The following is a 19490-nucleotide window of genomic DNA, read 5'->3' on the forward strand; positions in this document are numbered from 1 at the left end:
ACTGTGTGGAGAGATCCTCTGGAGTATTACTGTTTCCCACCATGTAGTGGATACACCCTATTTGAAGTGCTGCACAATGCTTACTATTACTTTATCTTCCATCCAAATCTTTCTACTGCCTCTGGGTTGTCAGATCCAACTGCCTATTTCTTGGTCTGCTCTTGCAAGTTACTGAAGAGCCTCAACATTAGTGTGTCAAAAACTGAAATCAGAGTCATTATCTGTAAACCTTGCTCATATATTTATAACTAAATTGAAATATAGGTACATATATACAAATACATGTGTTGTACATATTTTATTGAACACATTTGATACCAGATCTATACATATTTTATACATGTATTGCTCATTTAATGCACAGATGCCACAAAGTAGGTATTCTTGTTTAATTTTGTTAACCAATTTAAGACCCAAAGAACTTAACCAATTTCCATTTAGCCACAATAGACAGAAAGCCAGTTTTGAATTCTTAAAAAAAGCTTTTCTAAGTTAATTAAACTCAGATAAAACTATGCTACTCTTATTGCAGATGTTTCAACCTATATTATTACAATTATCAACATACTCCACTCACGTCCTATTAAGTTGTAAGTTAATTGAAAACAGGAATAATTATGTTTAATTAATTTTTATATTAACCCATAATGCATACCATTAGGTCTTGTGGTCTGTCTGTATTAACCTTTTCTCTCATTTTCTATATGAAAACGTGGTCTAGTGATTACATGGATGCAAGTTCCAATAATTGAACACTTCTAGAAATATACAATCTAGGACGACAGTCTTATAGTCTGGGACTTAGCCTAAGGCTGGGGTCAGAGAACAAGACTACAGACAAAGGTCAAAGTTTTGCAGATACTGTATTACTTAGAAACAGAAGGTCCCAATTAAACATGAATCCCATGAGAAGAATCAGAATACTAGGGCCAATGTTTAGCTCAAATAGATCTGATAATGATGAATTATATAGGTAGTGGCGTAGAAGGGCAAAATTGTTCAATTCCATCTGGGATTGATTTATGAAAACCAGATGCAATCACAAAGAGGCAGGATATAATGACACAGGCTCCTGATAGAGGACAGTGAGCCAATAAAAGGGGTAAAATATACAAATAAAAATTAAAAGTCAAGGTCTCAGAAACTTGTAATTGTAGAGGTTAGGAAGATCCAGTGTATATTTGAATTAGAAGTCAGAACTCCAGTTAAAAGTCAAAAGCCTAATTACAATTAGTAGTCAGATGAAAAAAAATTTCAAATTTAAATTTGTAAAGTTTTATGTAGTGTGTGTACATATGTATGCATATATGTATTCATATATATATACATAAATATAAGATAAACATGGATAAAGTGATAAAACTTCTTCAGTTTTTAGAGAAAATAGCCAAAAAAGAAAACCCACATTCTGAATGGCGTATCCTAAAGTTTACACAAACCAAATTGTGCACACGCACACACTCATGGGGAGAGAGACAGAGAGAGACTGTACACAGTTAATCTTCCAATTGTTCTTGATACCACAGTTAACCCTGGGCCTTGTGTGAGTCACATTTTATACTCTTAAATATGAAAAACTATTAAACTAATAACTAGCATTGCCTTTAAGACTGGTAGCTTAATCAGCTCAAATATATTAAATGAAGTACAAGAAAATTTAAAATAAGACTTTTTTTGAGATGGAATTTCACTCTTGTTGCCCAGGCCGAAGTGCAGTGGTGTGATCTCAGCTCACTGCAACCTACTCCTCCCGGGTTCAAGAGATTCTCCTGGCTCAGCCTTCCAAGTAGCTGGGATTATAGGCACGTGCCACCACACCTGACTAATTTTTGTGTTTTTAGTAGAGACAGAGTTTCACCTTGTTGGTCAGGCTAGTCTTGAACTCCTGAACTCAAGTGATCTCCTGCCTCAGCCTCCAAAAGTGCTGGGATTACAGGTGTGAGCCACTGCACCCTGGCCTAAAACTTAAAATAGGTTTAAAAAAGAAATAAGTTTCAGGTAACTGCTCTCTCAGAAAATACACAGATAATAAGTGTAATTCATGAGTTTAAATGATTGAAGTTCAAATGTCAGGAAGATTATATTTTTTACGTTAGCACCTATAAATTAAAAATACTTCTCTAAAACATCAAAAGCTATTCAGCAGAAGTAGAATTTCTGCTTAACTTAACTCTGTCGCTTTGCAACAAAGCCATTTTCTTTCTTGACATCAAATATTTGGTGAATGGGTCCCCTGACTAGGGGTATGTTTGTTGTAATAAAGTATTAGCTTCTTTTTTTCCCATGAAATAAACTCATTTTTCTCACAGTAAGTAAGCCATCCACTAAAAAATGTACTGAAATTCAGCCATCCTATATTAGCATTGAAGATTATGTGGTTAGATTTAAATTTGAACAACAACAAAAAAATACACAAAACAAAACGTATGTAACATTTTAAATATTACCAACAGCTCTGTATTTTATAAATTTTATTTTATAAAATAATGTATTGCTGCTAATTAGTTCTCTATACATGCTTATATAAATTAGATATATACACACTTAAATATCACTTGATTTTTTTCATTATTTTTGCATAGGAATCTATCAAAAACACTGTATTTCCTTAAAATAAATTACATAATAAAAAAAGCATGAAGTAAAACTAAAATAATGAATTTAGTAAAGTTATGACAATGTCACTGAAAAATTACACAACAAAGTGAATATAATTAATCATTAAACCATGCACTTAAAAAATTGTTACAATGAGAAACGTAATGATAATTATATCTTATCACAATTTTTAAAAATTATAAAATAAAAAATAATAATAACCAAATATTTTATGCCTACAAAAGCACATTATGAGGAATTACTATTTGGAGGATGTTAAAGAAACCCAAAATTCTCAACACGGTTATTGAAACTCTGAAACACTAGAGGCTACCACCTAATTTTAAACTCAACCTACCTCTGTCTGCCTCCTGAGTGAAAATATCAAATTATATATTTAAGAATACTTATCAAAACAATCTTTAAAAAGAATTATTTTAAAAATATAAAATTAGAAAACGTCTTTGAAAATAATAAAATCCTCATAATGAAATCAGGTTGGTTTTGATTTTATATAATCTTTATCACTCAGGTTATATAAATTTTATCATAAATATTAAACATAGTTTAGTGCCATTTCAAAGTTTAATTTACTTTGTATACTCAGATTTATAGTTTACATGGAGTAAATGAATAATAGATTGAAACTATTTTATCAAATTTCAATTCTATGGAACCTGATGGCAAGTTTAGCTCTTATTCAATAGAATTTTGGAAATTAAATGTTTTTGGAGTTTTATCTTAAGAAAACACAAATAAAATTCTATGTAGAAATTTTTTTTTTCTGACTAAAGAATAGCCGATTTAAAAGAATGCTATTTAAATAAATGATTTAGAATAATATTTAGATCACTAACAAACTTCATATAAAGTCTGCTACAGTTAAGAGGAATTAAAACAATAACCAATTATCAACTTTGGAAACAAGATTCCCATCTATAACAAATATGCCAGTGGAAATAATGAAAGCTGCCCTAGACTCAAAAATAAAATTAAGTCAAATGCATTTCATGTCCGGTAATTGAAGGCAACTCTAGCACGATTTGATTTATAGAATTATTGGGCCCTTAAACATTTTCAAGCAATTTTCATTATTAAAAATGTTCATCACAACAGACAAGGCAAACTTTTCTATCATACATTCCCACAAATAATATTGGCAAAATGTGATCTTTCTGGAATATTTAAAAACAATTATCTTCAGATGTAAAATGTCATATTACACAATTCTGACCTCTCTTTTGATTACAGAGCCATTTATAATGCAATGACCAGCTTCAAATAAATAATGTGACAGACAACATTAATTCAAAATGTTATCGGGTGTTCACCAATAAAATAAAGCATGATGATCAGTCCTTTTAGCTTTTAGCATTAACTTTGCAAAAGCAGCATGTTTCCCTCCATTAAAAAGCAAATTTCAATCCCTGCATAAGAATGAAATTTATTCCCTTTCAGTTGAATGATAAATACCCTTAATTAGAAATGCTAATAACTGAACTGTTCCCTGAAGACCTACTATGCTGACACATAAATACTTTATAACTAAACTTTTGTGCTAAATATAGAGCCAGAATCTCTATATCCCTTTAGTATAACAGACTGTGAATTATCTATAAAGGACAAGGGATAACATATTTAATTTGTGCACAGATTAATCTCCTACCCCCAAATTCAATGCAAACATACAGCTCAACTGACTGCATTGTCTATGGAGGTATGTGTATATCATACGTATTATATATTCATAGTTTAATATCTAAGATTTGTTTGCACTTTATACTTAATAAAACCCTTGGATACACATTTTTTTATTTATGGAGAGGAATAATGCTGTGATTTCTAATTTATGAATATTATGACTTTACCAGGTATTTTACTTACACAGAAAAACAAGATTTTTTGCTTCCTAAAACAATGTTCTCTTTAATATAAAAATAAAATTTAATCCAAAGAGAAGAAATTCATATAAACATAGTCTATATAAAACAGAATATGGTAGACAGGCTGACATTTGGGAATTGGTAAATAATTGTTAAGTAATCATCCCCTGTGAAGTGAATTGGCCTCAAATCCTGCAGTCACTGAGAAACAGCTGAATGGGCACTACAAGTTGTTTATCTTTTATAACACAAATTTTTGTTGGTTGTTTTATAAATTCATAAAATTGAGATACTAGTGCCTAACTTTCAGGGCTACTGTGAGATTAAATGAGATAATATAGTACATATTCTGGAACTTACAAGCACTAAGTGTGCATATAATGAATGTCATCTAATGTTTATGACTTCCTGTGATGTATCTCTACTTGAATGTCTTCCCTGAGAACTAAACTTTTATATTTAACTTTCTACTTGACATCTCAATTAGTTATATTATTTCAAATGTAGTATGTCCAGAAACTAAGTTTGCTAATTTGCCCTAAAATCTTTTTTCTCCCCATCTCCAAATTGCTCATCCCAATATTCTAGTATTCGGGCCTGATTCATGCCTTTTTGTAGCTTCCTATACTTCCAATACTATCATCAAGTCCAAAGATTTAACTTTCCAAATGGGTAAAATATGTAACTACTTAACACTCTCTAGACAGTTAATCTGCTTTATTTAACTGCATCATGTTTCATAACACTCCCAATCTATATATTATATTGTTTAATTTCTACTGTCTATTTTTGTGATTGTAATGTAAGCTGTATAAAGACAGAAACCTCTTCACCAGCATATCTTCAGGACTTAGAATAATATCTGGAGTAGAATGCTACATAAACATTTTGTGAGAAAGCAATGTTCAGAGACTTGTTGTTTTAGACATAAAGTCTTTGCCCATGCCTAAGTCCTGAATGGTATTGTCTAGGTTTTCTTCAAGGGTTTTTATGGTTTTAGGTCTAACATTTAAGTCTCTAATCCATCTTGAATTAATTTTCGTATAAGGTGTAAGGAAGGGATCCAGTTTCAGCTTTCTATTTATGGTTAGCCAGTTTTCCCAGCACCAATTATTAAATAGGGAATCCTTTCCCCATTTCTTGTTTTTGTCAGGTTTGTCAAAGATCAGATGGTTGTAGATGTGTGGTATTATTTCTGAGGGTTACGTTCTGTTCCATTGGTCTATATCTCTGTTTTGGTACCAGTACCATGCTGTTTTGGTTACTGTAGCCTTGTAGTATAGTTTGAAGTCAGGTAGCGTGATGCCTCCAGCTTTGTTCTTTTGGCTTAGGACTGTCTTGGCAATGTGGGCTCCTTTTTGGTTCCATGTAAACTTTAAAGTAGTTTTTTCCAATTCTGTGAAGAAAGTCACTGGTAGCTTAATGGGGTTGGCACTGAATCCATAAATTACCTTGGGCAGTATGGCCATTTTCACGATACTGATTCTTCCTACCCATGAGCATGGAATGTTCTTCCATTTGTTTGTGTCCTCTTTTATTTTGTTGAGCAATGGTTTGTAGTTCTCCTTGAAGAGGTCCTTCACATCCCTTGTAAGTTGGATTCCTAGGTATTTTATTCCCTGTGAAGCAATTGTGAATGGGAGTTCACTCACGATTTGGCTCTCTGCCTGTTATTGATGTATAAGAATGCTAGTGATTTTTGCACATTGATTTTATATCCTGAGACCTTGCTGAAGTTGCTTATCAGCTTAAGGAGACTTTGGGCTGAGACGATGGGGTTTTCTAAATATACAATCATGTCATCTGCAAACAGGAACAGTCTGACTTCCTCTTTTCCTAATTGAATACGTTTTATTTCTTTCTCCTGTCTGATTGCCCTGGCCAGAATTTCCAACACTATGTTGAACAGGAGTGGTGAGAGAGGGCATCCCTGTCTTGTGCCAGTTTTCAAGGGGAATGGTTCCAGTTTTTGCCCATTCAGTATGATATTGGCTGTGATTTTGTCATAAATAGCTCTTATTATTTTGAGATATGGTCCATCAATACTGAATTTATTGAGAGTTTTTAGTATGAAGGGCTGTTGAATTTTGTAAAAGGCCTTTTCTGCATCTATTGAGATAATCATGTGCTTTTTGTCTTTGGTTCTGTTTATATGCTGGATTACGTTTACTGATTTTCGTATGTTGAACCAGCCTTGCATCCCAGGGATGAAGCCCACTTGATCATAGTGGATAAGCTTTTTGATGTGCTGCTGAATTCGGTTTGCCAGTGTTTTACTGAAGATTTTTGCATCGATGTTCATCAGGAATATTGGTCTAAAATTCTCTTTTTTTGTGGTGTCTCTGCCAGGCTTTGGTATCAGGATGATGTTGGCCTCATAGAATGAATTAGGGAGGATTCTCTCTTTTTCTATTGATTGGAATAATTTCAAAAGGAATGGTAGCAGCTCCTCCTTGTACCTCTGGTAGAATTTTCCTGTGAATCTGTCTGGTCCTGGACTTTTTTTGGTTGGTAGGCTATTAATTATTGCCTCAGTTTCAGAGCCTGTTATTGGTACACCAAAAGCAATGGCAACAAAAGCCAAAATTGACAAATGGGATTTAATTAAATTAAAGAACTTCTGCACAGCAAAAGAAACTACCGTCAGAGTGAACAAGCAACCCACAGAATGGGAGAAAATGTTTGTAATCTACTCATCTGACAAAGGGCTAATATCCAGAATGCACAAGGAACTCAAACAAATTTACAAGAAAAAAAATAAACAACCCCATCAAAAGTAGGCAAAGGATATGAACAGACACTTCTCAAAAGAACACATTTATGCAGCCAACAGACACATGAAAAAATGCTCATCATCACTAGCCATCAGAGAAATGCAAATCGAAACCACAATGAGATACCATCTCACATCAGTTAGAATGGCAATCATTACAAGTCAGGAAACAACAGGTGCTGGAGAGGATGTGGAGAAATAGGAACACTTTTACACTGTTGGTAGAACTGTAAACTAGTTCAATCATTGTGGAAGACAGTGTGGCGATTCCTCAAGGATCTAGAACTAGAAATACCATTTGATCCAGCCATCCCATTACTGGGTATATACCCAAAGGATTATAAATCATGCTGCTATAAAGACACATGCACACGTATGTTTATTGCGGCACTATTCACAACAGCAAAGACTTGGAACCAACCCAAATGTCCACCAATGACAGACTGGATTAAGATAATGTGGCACATATACTCCATGGAATATTATGCAGCCATAAAAAGGATGAGTTCATGTCCTTTGCAGGGACATGGATGCAGCTGGAAATCATCATTCTCAGCAAACTATCGCAAGAACAGAAAACCAAACACTGCATGTTCTCACTCATGGGTGGGAATTGCACAATGAGAACACTTGGACACAGGAAGGGGAACATCACACATGGGGGCCTGTTGTGGGATTGGGAGATGGGGGAGGGATAGTATTCGGAGATATAATGTAAATGATGAGTTAATGGGTGCAGCACACCAACATGACACATGTATATATATGTAACAAACCTGCACATTGTGCACTTGTACTGTAGAACATAAAGTATAATAAAAAAATAAAAATAAAGAAATAAAAGACAGTCCATGTTAGATTAATAATATATTAAAAAATCTTGTCCCATATATATAAGTATAAATAAATCTTGTCCCATATATATAAGTATAAATAAATTTATTTTAGATGAATCAAAAAAAAGAGAGAATTGTTAAATATCAATAAGCCCATAGAAGTGTAATAGTATCACTGACTGTGTTAATCTGTTCTCACACTGCTATAATGACATACCTGGTACTGGGCAATTTATAAAGGAAAGAGGCTTAATTAACTCACAATTACTCAGAGCTGGGGAGGCCTCAAGAAACTTATAATCATGGCAGAAGCAGAAGCAAACATGTCCTTATTCACAAGGCAGCAGGAGAGAGAAGAATGAGATGTGCAGAGTGAAGTGGGGTGAAGCCCTCATAAAACCATCACATCTCCTGAGAACTCACTCACTACTAGGAGAACAGCATGGAGGTAACTGCTCCCATGATTTAATTACCTCCCACTAGGTCCCTCTCAGGACATGTGAGGATTAAGGGAACTACAATTCAAGATGAGATTGGGGTGGGCACACAGTCAAACCATATCATTCTGTCCCTGGCCCCTCTCAAATCTCATGTCCTCACATTTCAAAACACAATCATGCCTTTCCAAGAGTCTCCCAAAGTCTTAACTTATCTCAGCATTAACTCAAAAGTCCAAGTCCAAAGTCTCATCTGAGGAAAGGTACATCCCTTCTACCTATGAGCCTGTAAAATCAAAAGCAAAATAGTTACTTCATAGATATAAAGGGGGGCAGGCATCAGGTAAATATACCCATTCCAAATGGGAAAAATTGGCAAAAACAAAGGGGCTACAGGCCCCCAAAAGTCTAAAATTCAGCAGAACAGATAAAGCTTAAAGCTCCAATTGATCTCCTTTGACTCCATGTCTCACATCCAGGGTACGCCGATGCAAGATGTGGGCTCCCATGGTCTTGGGCAGCTCTGTCCCTGTGGCTTTTCAGGGTACAGCCCCACTCCCAGCTGCCTTCATGGGCTGATGGTGAGTGCCTACAGCTTTTCCAGCTGCATGGCCTTCTTCTCACAGCTCCATGAGGCAATGCCCCGGACTCTGTGTGGGGGCTCCAACCTGACATTTCCCTTTCACACTGCTCTAGCAGAGGTTCTCCATGAAGGCTCTGCCCTTGATTAAACTTCTGCCTGGACATCCAGGTGTTTCCATACATATGCTGAAATTTAGGCAGAGGTTTCCAAACCTCACTTCTTGACCTCTGTGCACCTGCAGGTTCAACACCATGTGGAAACTTCCAAGGCCTGGGGTTTGTACCCGCTGAAGCAACTGCCTGAGCTGAACTTTGGCCCCTTTTAGCCACAGCTAGAGCGACTGGGATGCGGGGTAACACCTCCCTAGGTTGTACACAGCAGTGGTGCCTTAGGGCCACCCAAGGAAACCATTTTTTCCTCCGAGGCCTCCTGGCCTGTGGTGGGAGAGGCTGTCGAGAAGGTCTCTGATATGCCCTGGAGACATTTTCCCTGCTGTCTTCGTGATTATCATTTGGCTCCTAGTTACTTATGCAAATTTCTGCAGTGGGCTTGAATTTCTCCCCTAGAAAATGGGTTTTTCTCTCATATTGCAATGTCAGGCTGCAAATTTTCCAAACTTTTATGCTCTGCTTCATATTAAATGCTTTGTCATTTAGAAATTTTTTCTGCCAGTTACTTTAAATTATCTCTCTCAAGTTCAAAGTTCCACAGATCTCTAGGGCAGGGGCAAAATGCCGCCAGTCTTTTTGTGTAGCAAGGGTGACCTTTGCTCTAGTTTCCAAGAAGTTCCTCATCTCCATCTGTGACCACCTCAGACTGGACTTCATTTTCCATACCACCTCAGCATTTTGGTCAAAGCCATTCAAAAAGTCTGTAGGAAGTTCCAAACTTTCCAATATTTTTCTCTCTTATTCTGAGCCCTCCAAACTGTTCACATCTCTGCCGGTTACCCAGTTCCAAAGTCACTTCCACATTTTTGGGTATTTTTACAGCAGTGCCCTACTCTATGATATCAGTAACCTGTATTAATCTGCTTTCATGCTGCTAATAAAGACATACCCAAGACTGGGTAATTTAAAAAGGAAAGAGGATTAATTGACCCACAGTTCGGCATGGCTGAGAAGGCCTCAGGAAACTTACAATCACAGCAGAGGGGGAAGCAATCACATCTTTCTTCACATGGCGACAGGAGAGAGAAGTGCTGACCAAAGAGGGAAAAGCCCCTTATAAAACCATTAGATCTCGTAAGAACTCACTCACTATCAAGAGAACAGCACGGAGGTAACTGCCCCCATGATTCAATAACTTCCCACCAGGTTCCTCCCATGATATATAGGGATTATGGGAATCACAGTTCAAGATGAGATTTGGTGGGGACACAGGCAAACCATATCGTTAACTGTAATAAGAACTTATTTATAAAGTGCATTAAATTAGCATCATAGTTTGATTTTAATTAATGCAAAATGATAATTGGCAGTGATAATTACCAATATTATCATCTTCTAGGCATAAAACCTAACAAATTCTTTCTATCTTCTTTATTTAACAATTAAATTTAAACAATGTCTAAATTTAAGCTTATTTTCAAAATACCAATATTTAAAATTACTGATTCCACTTAATTTGGCTTCACTTAAAAATGTTTTCAAACATTTATTTATTTAGGAAAAGAAAAATAGCAGTTGAATGTTTCATTTATTAAAGTGAAATGAATAAAGTATAAAAAAAGATGTTTAAAATTGAATTTTTATAAATTTATGTCATAGAGAGAGTTAGCAATATGTTTTAAGGAATATCCTGATTTCCTTAAAAATATTTAATACATATGATATGGATGAGCAAGAATTTAGTTGAAAGCCAGAAATTCTAAATATTATACTTGACTTTGCCACTACCTGGGTCTGCAAGTTCTAGCACACTGCTTATCTAACCCAGGCTTCAATTTTCTTATCTGGAAAATAAAGGAAGTGGACTGGCTCATCTCCAAGAAATCTCCTGGCCAAAAAAAATCATCACTTAATGTCAGATTTCACTAACTTAGAATTTTTTCATATGTAGCTTTCTTTAAAAACTCCTCCAAAATATACACTGAATATAACTATAGCATCCCGAAACTGTCATACCAGTTTGTTTTACTGCTCTCTTGCACACTAATTCAGTTCCCTGAAAGAATAGTGGCAGATATTAATGCCTCACAGCATTTAAATTTATTTTTGAGGGCATAATCTCATCTTGAGTTAAAAAAATTCTAAAAGGTCTGGACAAATTACTTGAATAAATATATATCTGTTGGAATGATTTATGTGAACAACAAAATTTCCATAATAAAATTTAAAACAAGCAAAATTTTCATATTAAGTTGATGTGAAATGATGGGCCCTTACATTCAAGCTATGTGAAACCAACTGCCACTTGTGCTTAGAGGGTGCTTAGATATTTGGGAGATATGAAAGATTCACAATTGTTTGCTTTGGGAAGCCCAGGTACAAAAGAGTTGTCGAATGATAAAACTATTCAGGCCAGGCACAGTGGCTCACATCTAGCACTTCAGGAGGACAAGGCAGGTAGATTGCCTGTGCTCAGGAGTTCGAGACCAGCCTGGGCAACATGGTGAAACCCTGTCTCTACGTAAATACCAAAAAATTAGCCAGGCATGGCGGTGTGTCCCAGTTACTTGGGAGGCTGAGGCAGGAGAATTGCTTGAATCCAGGAGGTAGAGGTTGCAGTGAGCCAAGATCACGCCACTACACACCAGCCTGGGCAACAGAGCGAGACTCCGTCTCCAAAACAAACAAACAAAAAGAACAAAAACTATTCAAAAGCATGTAGTTTCTGCTTATGCAGGTTTTGAATTAAATCTTATGAGCCAGACTAAGAAAAAGTGGATAGTAAAGCAGAGAGTAGCAATAAGACCTGTCTAGAAACATCTAATAGATAACAGAATTGAATCAGAGCCAGAAGGTTCAGGGGAAAGTCATGAGAATATAGCTCAAGCAGTATTTTAAGCACTTGAAACTGAATTAAACCCATAAAATGCTTCACTGGGTCCTTACATATGACTGCAATTTGTCACATCACACTAAACACCACAAAGCCTTAAACACTTGCGCTGATTTTCAAAACAGAGGTCAATTTGAATGACCACAGTCAATGTAGCAAAAAATTCTGGAATTTCAGCCATGAGTTAAAAATGATTTGCACTTTTTTCTTTTGGAAGATTCTTTTAAAAAATCTGCAAACAATGAATATATAACAACAAACTAAATATGAGTATGTTAAATAAATATAAATAACAGTTACATATTAACATAATAGTTTGTCTTTCAAATGATAACTATCATTATTCAACAAATATAACTTACTCATTCAAAAAATATTTATTAAGCACCTATTATGTTGCAGGTCCTTTTCTAAGTGTTTCTGAGAATCCCATTTTGAATAAGACTTAGGAAGTTCACTTTCTCTGGAAATCTGATAGAGATGGATAAGGTAAACAAACTCTATATACTCATATATTTTAGGTAGAAGAATACAATTTTAGATAGGAATTTGTGTTAAGAAATCACAAACAGGTAAGTTGATAGAGTGACCCTGGGGAGAGGGCAACGGCAAACATAACACTGCTGGTCAGATAAGTCCTCTCTGAGAAGTTGACATTTTATCTAAAATAATGAAAAAATGACCATGACATAAATGCCCCTCTCCCCCACCAAACCAAACCAAACAGCTGGCTGTAGAGTAGAAAATTCCAGGCAGAGAGAACTACAAGTGCAAAAGGCCAACATGGTAGAAAGGTTGGCATTGTTAAGGAAGTCTGATTGATTGGTTGGCATTGACAGTATGCAGTAAACATTTAGCAACTGCTTTCAAGAAACAGGCCAACTAGATTCAAAACATTTACTGATTTCCATGGTGTAAAATACTTCCACATTGGCCAATTGCAATCTAACAAGGTGATGATACTAAATGCAGAACTGAGAGGAGACAAAGGGTGAGCTGGGGCCAGTGCATGGCACTGGCTCAAAATAAAGGTGGCAACTGGTGGTGGTGGAGGGGTTCAGATAAACTGACAGAGACCAGGTTATTTAATCCCATGTAGTCAATGGTAAGACATTTAAATTTTATTCTTAGAAATCATTGCAGGGTCTCTATGCAAGAGATGGGGTATGATGATCTAATTTATAGTTTTAAATGTTCATGTGTTGTCTGTTGGAAAACACACCATGCAGGAGAAAAGATAGGCAGTCAGCAAGCTATCATACTACCCCTAGCTTAGACTAAGGAGGTAGTATTGGAGGTAAAGAAAAGTGGATACATTCAGGACAATTTTGGACATTTTTGGAGCTGAGTCTACTTGTTAATGAATTTGTTGGATATGGTGTACAGAGGAAGAGGAATGAAGAATAATAACAAGGTTTGCCTTCAGCAATTGTGAAATGCTCTACAGAGCAATTCGTTTAAGGTAGGGAGGTGAATAGAAGTCAAAAGTGTTACTTTGGCCTTACTAAACTTGAAATGTCTAGCAAACATGCTGACTGACATTAATAGCTAAAATAAGCAATTCCTTTTATCTATTTGATCAACAAACTTTCATATAGATATTAGTATTTCCAATCATAGATACAAACATGAAGGAATAGGAAAGTTGTCAGAGGTCATATAGCTGGGAATGTCAGAGGTAGGATGTGAACTGGGGTTTAACTATAAAGTCTATGTATTTAACTCTAGGATATACTTCCATTTCTATCTGAATTCATTTTTTAAAGTATACTCTTCTAGTTTCCCTGATAATTTCATGCTACTTACTCCATTTAAAACATTATTTTATTTATTGCACATATGAGAAAATAGTAAGGCAAACTCTAGTAAGAAAGGCTACTTATGAATAGAATGCCTAACCCATATGAATGACATTACTGCTTTAGAGCAAATTCTCCTTTAAACCTTGTAGCAGTACCTGTATTACTATACCAGGTGGATGTGTTAGCCTCCTATGAGTTTCTACTTGGTACAGTAAATCTTTCTAGAAGAAATAACAATAAGTAATGCATAATGAAGGCTGAATATCCATACTTTCAGTTATACCTAAGCAACATATCATCAGTAATGGAATTGTAGTCTGTTTAGCAATTTAATTACCTACAGGAAAAATGAGACATAATTATTATACTCTCTTTTGGTTTTGTAATACAGTAATGTAACTTTTAGCACCACACACATGATAGTGTGGTTGTAGCTTACTGGAGTAGTAGACAGGAGTAGTTAGAGTTTCCAGATGTGCTACTTTGTAACCATGCAGTCAGTAAATAAAAACATGATGATAGTTTAAATGGTAATGTTTTCTCCCTCCCACATTGAAAGATTTAGTGGTTTGAATGATTAAAAAGCTGCCACTGCAATCCGTGCCATACTGATGAAACTGACCTATCTCTGGGCTAAGGTAATAGTTCAAAAAAATGCAAAGGAAAGGTGATTTGTGAGATAAAGAATTAAACTCTCAATTTTTTTAAAAAAAACACTTTGATATTTTCCATGTCCTTAGAACACTACAGATTCGAGAAAAACATTGCATCTGGGATCTAATAGCTGCCATATTTTTCTGAAATTTCTCATGTCATCTATGAGTTTGACTTTTGAATCAAAACAGTGAATATGTATTTTAAGTCCTCTGTCAAAGATCTCATTCTTGGAAAATAAGATTAAACTGTAGATTCTAAAACCGGATGTCTAAAACTCACATTCTCCTGAAAAAAGTGGTTATTCATATGAAGAGTATCCAAGGGAATTAATTTCAAGGTCACCCAGTTCAACTTTCCTTACAACTTCTGTTTTCTGTATCACTCATAACAAGTGAACTTCAGACATCTATCTGAGTATTTATCCACCAGTGGCCTCAGAAATGCCAGTCTATTTCAGAGCAACTTGAAAAACAGTGCTCATAGAGAGCTGTGCTTTGAAACAAGGTTTAATTAATGCTTTCATTTTTAGAGTTGCCAAAACACCATGACTTGGGATACTAATCTCACTGAAACTCATTTGTGCCTCCCATCATGGTCTTCAGTATCATTTTTAAAGCTTTGAGTGACAGGCTTCCATATATACTAATGTTACTGATAATCTGATTGCTCACCCTCCACAACTTAGGATCCTCCATTACTCTATTGGGCAGAATCTTCACACATCTGATCTGCATATTTCTTATTTAATAGAAATTAGGGTTAGACTTCTGTTACTTATCCTTATACTAATAATTCCAAGTCCCGGTTTCCCCCTGATCCCGATTTTCCAGGCTGATGGCATCAGGAACTTATAGTTTGGCTCCCTGGAATCAGGACTTGGTTCTTGAGTGGCCTGCACATTTAGATCAATGCTTCGCTGAACACTGAGCCACCTTCTAGTGAAAGCTCCTCCTAACAGACTGACTCACCCATGTCTATCAGAAGAGAAGAAGTGGTTGGAACCATCTAAATGTTTCCAAAGCTAAAGTACTTTAAATGACTCCTGGCTCAGAAAGTAGAGCATAAGGTCACATCCAGAGGTACTCAATCGGCTTATAGGGCAAGAATTCATTCTGTTTTATGGGAATAGGGCTTAGGTGGCAACGACCTTTAGCCTTTGTCACTTATATATAAATGTCATAAAGTGAATTATGTGCCATCAATAATACAGAGGCAATCAGAATTTCGAGCATTAGTAAAAGTGAACAAATATTTCATTTAATGGCAAACAGAAAATACTTCATACTCATATTATGAAGAAATTATTATTATTTAATTAATTTATTTATTTTGAGACGAGTTTCGTTCTTGTTGCCCAGGCTGGAGAACAGTGGCACGATCTCGGCTCACCGCAACCTCTGCCTCCTGGGTTCAAGTGATTCTCCTGCCTCAGTCTCCTGAGTAACTGGGATTACAGGCTTACACCACCATGTCCAGCTAATGTTTGTATTTTTAGTAGTGATGGGGTTTCACCATGTTGGTCAGGCTGGTCTTGAACTCCTGATCTCAGGTAATCCATCCACCTCGGCCTCCCAAAGTGCTGGGGTTACAGGCGTGAGCCACCGTGCCTGGCCTAGAAATTATTTACAAATGAACAAGGTTGTAATGGACTTACCTCCATCTATAGCTGTAATCATTAAGACAAACTGCTCTTTTGTTTCCCTATCCAGACTCTGTGTTACTCCAAGTTCTCCACTGGCTGAGAGAGTAAAAGCGTTGTCTTCATTACCACCAAACAGAACATATGAGAGTTTGCTGTTAGATCCTTGATCATCATCTCTTGCCACCACCTAGAGAATAGTACATATCATGATGTGAGTAAAACAAACTATGCATCTCATGAAATAAAATGCCTGCATTAAAAAAAACGAGGTAAAACCATGTTAAGAGATTCCAAAGATATATTTTAAGATTTTCAAGTAAAAAATAAAAATGGCACACTATAGTATGTATCATCCGAGTCTATTTGTGTAAAAATATGCATAAAGCTAATGCACAGCATTTTTGGAAGGCGTCATAAAAATTTTTAAGAACAATTTCACCTAGGTAGTTAAATATATGAAGGAAAAGAGTAGAGCAGTATTGGTAACAAATTTTTCAAATATTTCCATCATTTTATTTTTTACTATGTACAGATATTATCCTTGTGGAACAAAATTCAAAAACACAAATACATAAATGTGTGAAACATGAGTATACACAAAAGAAAGCTAGTAAAACACAATAGTTTCATCGATGAGGAAATTAAGAGGTTGTTAGGTATGATGTTTATAAACGTTTCCTTTTCAAAATTTGCTATATCTGCAATTTAGCATTTCTGGTTGAGAATGAGGAGAGAACAGGGGAAGCATAAACACTGTAGAAGAGGGAAGGTTTTCAAATATATGTCTTATAATTAAGACAACACTTGCTTTATTTAAATATACTGACCTGAAGAATTGTTCTGGGTAGTGTCCGTAAATTCTCAGGGACATTTACAGAATACGGAGATAGCTCAAATACAGGAACAAAGTCATTAATATCCAGTAGAGCAATGCTGACCGTGGAGGTATCAGTTCTCGGTGTGCTGCCTCGATCTGCTGCCTGAACAGTTAAATGGTAGGTAGGGGTCTTTTCTCTATCCAAAGGTTTAGCGACAGTGATGGCACCTGTGACAGAGTCTATCCGAAATTCCTGATTGGTATTACCATTAACAATGCCATAGCGAACCTGTCCATTTGTGCCTTCATCTCCATCTGCTGCAAACACTTGTATTATATCTGTTCCAGTAAGTGTGTTTTCATTAATCTCCACTTTATACAAAGCTTGAGCAAAGATGGGGTTGTTATCATTGATGTCAAGTACCATAACTATAACCTCTGTAGATGAAGAGAGAGATGGTTGACCTTTGTCTGTAGCCACCACTGTTAGAGTATAATTAGAAACCTCTTCTCTGTCCAGTTCTCCAGTGAGCCTCACTTCACCATCAATGGTCCCAATACTGAACTTGTTTCCCAAAGGGTTCAGCAGAGTGTACTCAATATAGCTGTTTGGGCCACTGTCTGGGTCAGATGCTTGAGCTTTGAAAACAACAGTATCAATAGGTGTATTTTCTGGAATGTATGTCAATTTAGGGGAAAGAAATGTTGGTGGGTTATCATTTACATCCAACAAAATAATGGAGACTTGAGCAGTGCTTGTGAATCTGGAGGCTGGAATCTGTGGCAGGTCATGCACCTGAACAACCAAGTTGTAGAAGGACTGACTTTCCCGATCCAAAGCTTTTAGGACTTTGAGTACACCATTCTTGTCAACAGTAAACTGCCCAAGACTATCACCTGAAGCAATGCTATAAGCCAATTCAGAGTTGATGCCTGAAATTAAAGGGAAGAAAAAAATATCTTAAACATATGCTGATTGCAGAACAAGCTACGGCAAAACTTTTGGCAAGTATTTTGGCATGTTTGATATACCATGCACCCAAACACACTTTAGGAAATCCTGTGAGCAAATGATCTATATACTGCTTGCTATTTACTAGGGTGTTGACATGTTAAATTACAAAAGTGAAGAGGAGAAAAATATTCCAGAGAGCAGATATTTTTCTGTATATTTCCTTATTTCTATCACATAATTCTTGATTGTCCAACACTAACAGTGCCACATATTATACTGTTAGCCAAACATTTGTAACTTCAGTAATTTAGGGAGGCTGAACCAATTTTCAAGAAAGGGTAATAAAATATTCTGATGTATGGCATTAGTCATGAATGCTGTGAGTGTACTTTTACATTTCATGTCAAAATCAGTAAATACTTATTAATTCCTATTAAGCATCTAGCTAAGTAATGACCTTTGAGATAATAGTTATCTTTCAAATTTTATTAAACATATTTAATGTTTCAAAAAAGTATTTTTAAAGAAATTGTTAGCAGTAAAATTATACATAAAGCTTTCTAAATATAAATGTTTATGATATTATTGGACTGTATTTAGATACTGTTGATTTTTCTTAGGATCATGTGTCATTTTTTAGTTTAAAAATGGTTTCTAAATCCTCACTTCAGAAAATGATTGCAGACATTCTTATAACAAAAATGATGTGGAGCATATACATCATCTTATTGTTTTAGTAACAAAAGGTAAATAACAAATAAGCATTGAAAACAGAAAGAAGTCAGTTTCTGCCTGAGTGGTGTTTTCTTCTCTGGCCTATAATGACATGTACATTTTTGCATCTTATCCTAATGACATTGGAAAAATTACAGGATAGTATGATAAAAACATACTGTACATGTAGAGAATCTATCTTTACTAAAGATGTATATTCTGGGACGAGCAAATATCTACTGACTAACCTGAATTACTTACAATTAGCTTCTATATTTCTAATGTTAATTTCAACTATCCAGGTTTCTGAATTCTGCCTATGAGAAGTGATGTTCATTTTTGGAAACAGTCGTCTAGAACAATTTAATCACCCTTTTACTCTTTTCTTAAAAACAATTCTTTCTCATTATTCTACGAATACTTCAGTTAACTTTTGCCTTTTTTCGAACTTCATCAAGTTCTTTAAGAAGTTAAATTTAACCTGAGTATGAGATTGTTTTCTGCTATGTAGAACTCATTGTTTTCAAACACCACAGTTACGCGTATTCTGTGACTTTACTGTCTCTAATATCCTTCGCCTAATTTGAAACATAGGAAAAATATTTATGAATATAACTTTCAGGCAATGACTTATTAATAAAAATTTCTAGGATAAACAATGAGTAAATCATTGAAAAGGTAGTTTATTTTTCCCCTTCATTATGAGTTGTGGCTTTTAATCTTAAGACTACTCACAAGTGAACAAAGAGGTTATAAAGTTCAGAATACTTAGGAGTCTGAAAATCAGGAA

General features: G+C 35.4%; 1 protein-coding gene across 2 annotated transcripts in view; it reads right to left on the reverse strand.

Annotated features, from left to right (window-relative positions):
- Positions 1-19490, reverse strand: part of FAT4 (FAT atypical cadherin 4) — a 187427-nt gene that overhangs the window by 63989 nt on the left and 103948 nt on the right. For both annotated transcript variants that reach the window (XM_050792369.1, XM_050792368.1), the window contains exons 6-7: positions 17042-17964; positions 16227-16401 (exon numbers count right to left, since the gene is read on the reverse strand). In XM_050792369.1, coding sequence (XP_050648326.1) covers positions 16227-16401; positions 17042-17964 — 1098 coding nt within the window. The remainder of the gene's footprint in view (positions 1-16226; positions 16402-17041; positions 17965-19490) is intronic.

The sequence above is a fragment of the Macaca thibetana genome, chromosome 5 (genome assembly GCF_024542745.1).
Source record: "Macaca thibetana thibetana isolate TM-01 chromosome 5, ASM2454274v1, whole genome shotgun sequence".
In the NCBI taxonomy this organism is placed as follows: Eukaryota; Metazoa; Chordata; class Mammalia; order Primates; family Cercopithecidae; genus Macaca; species Macaca thibetana.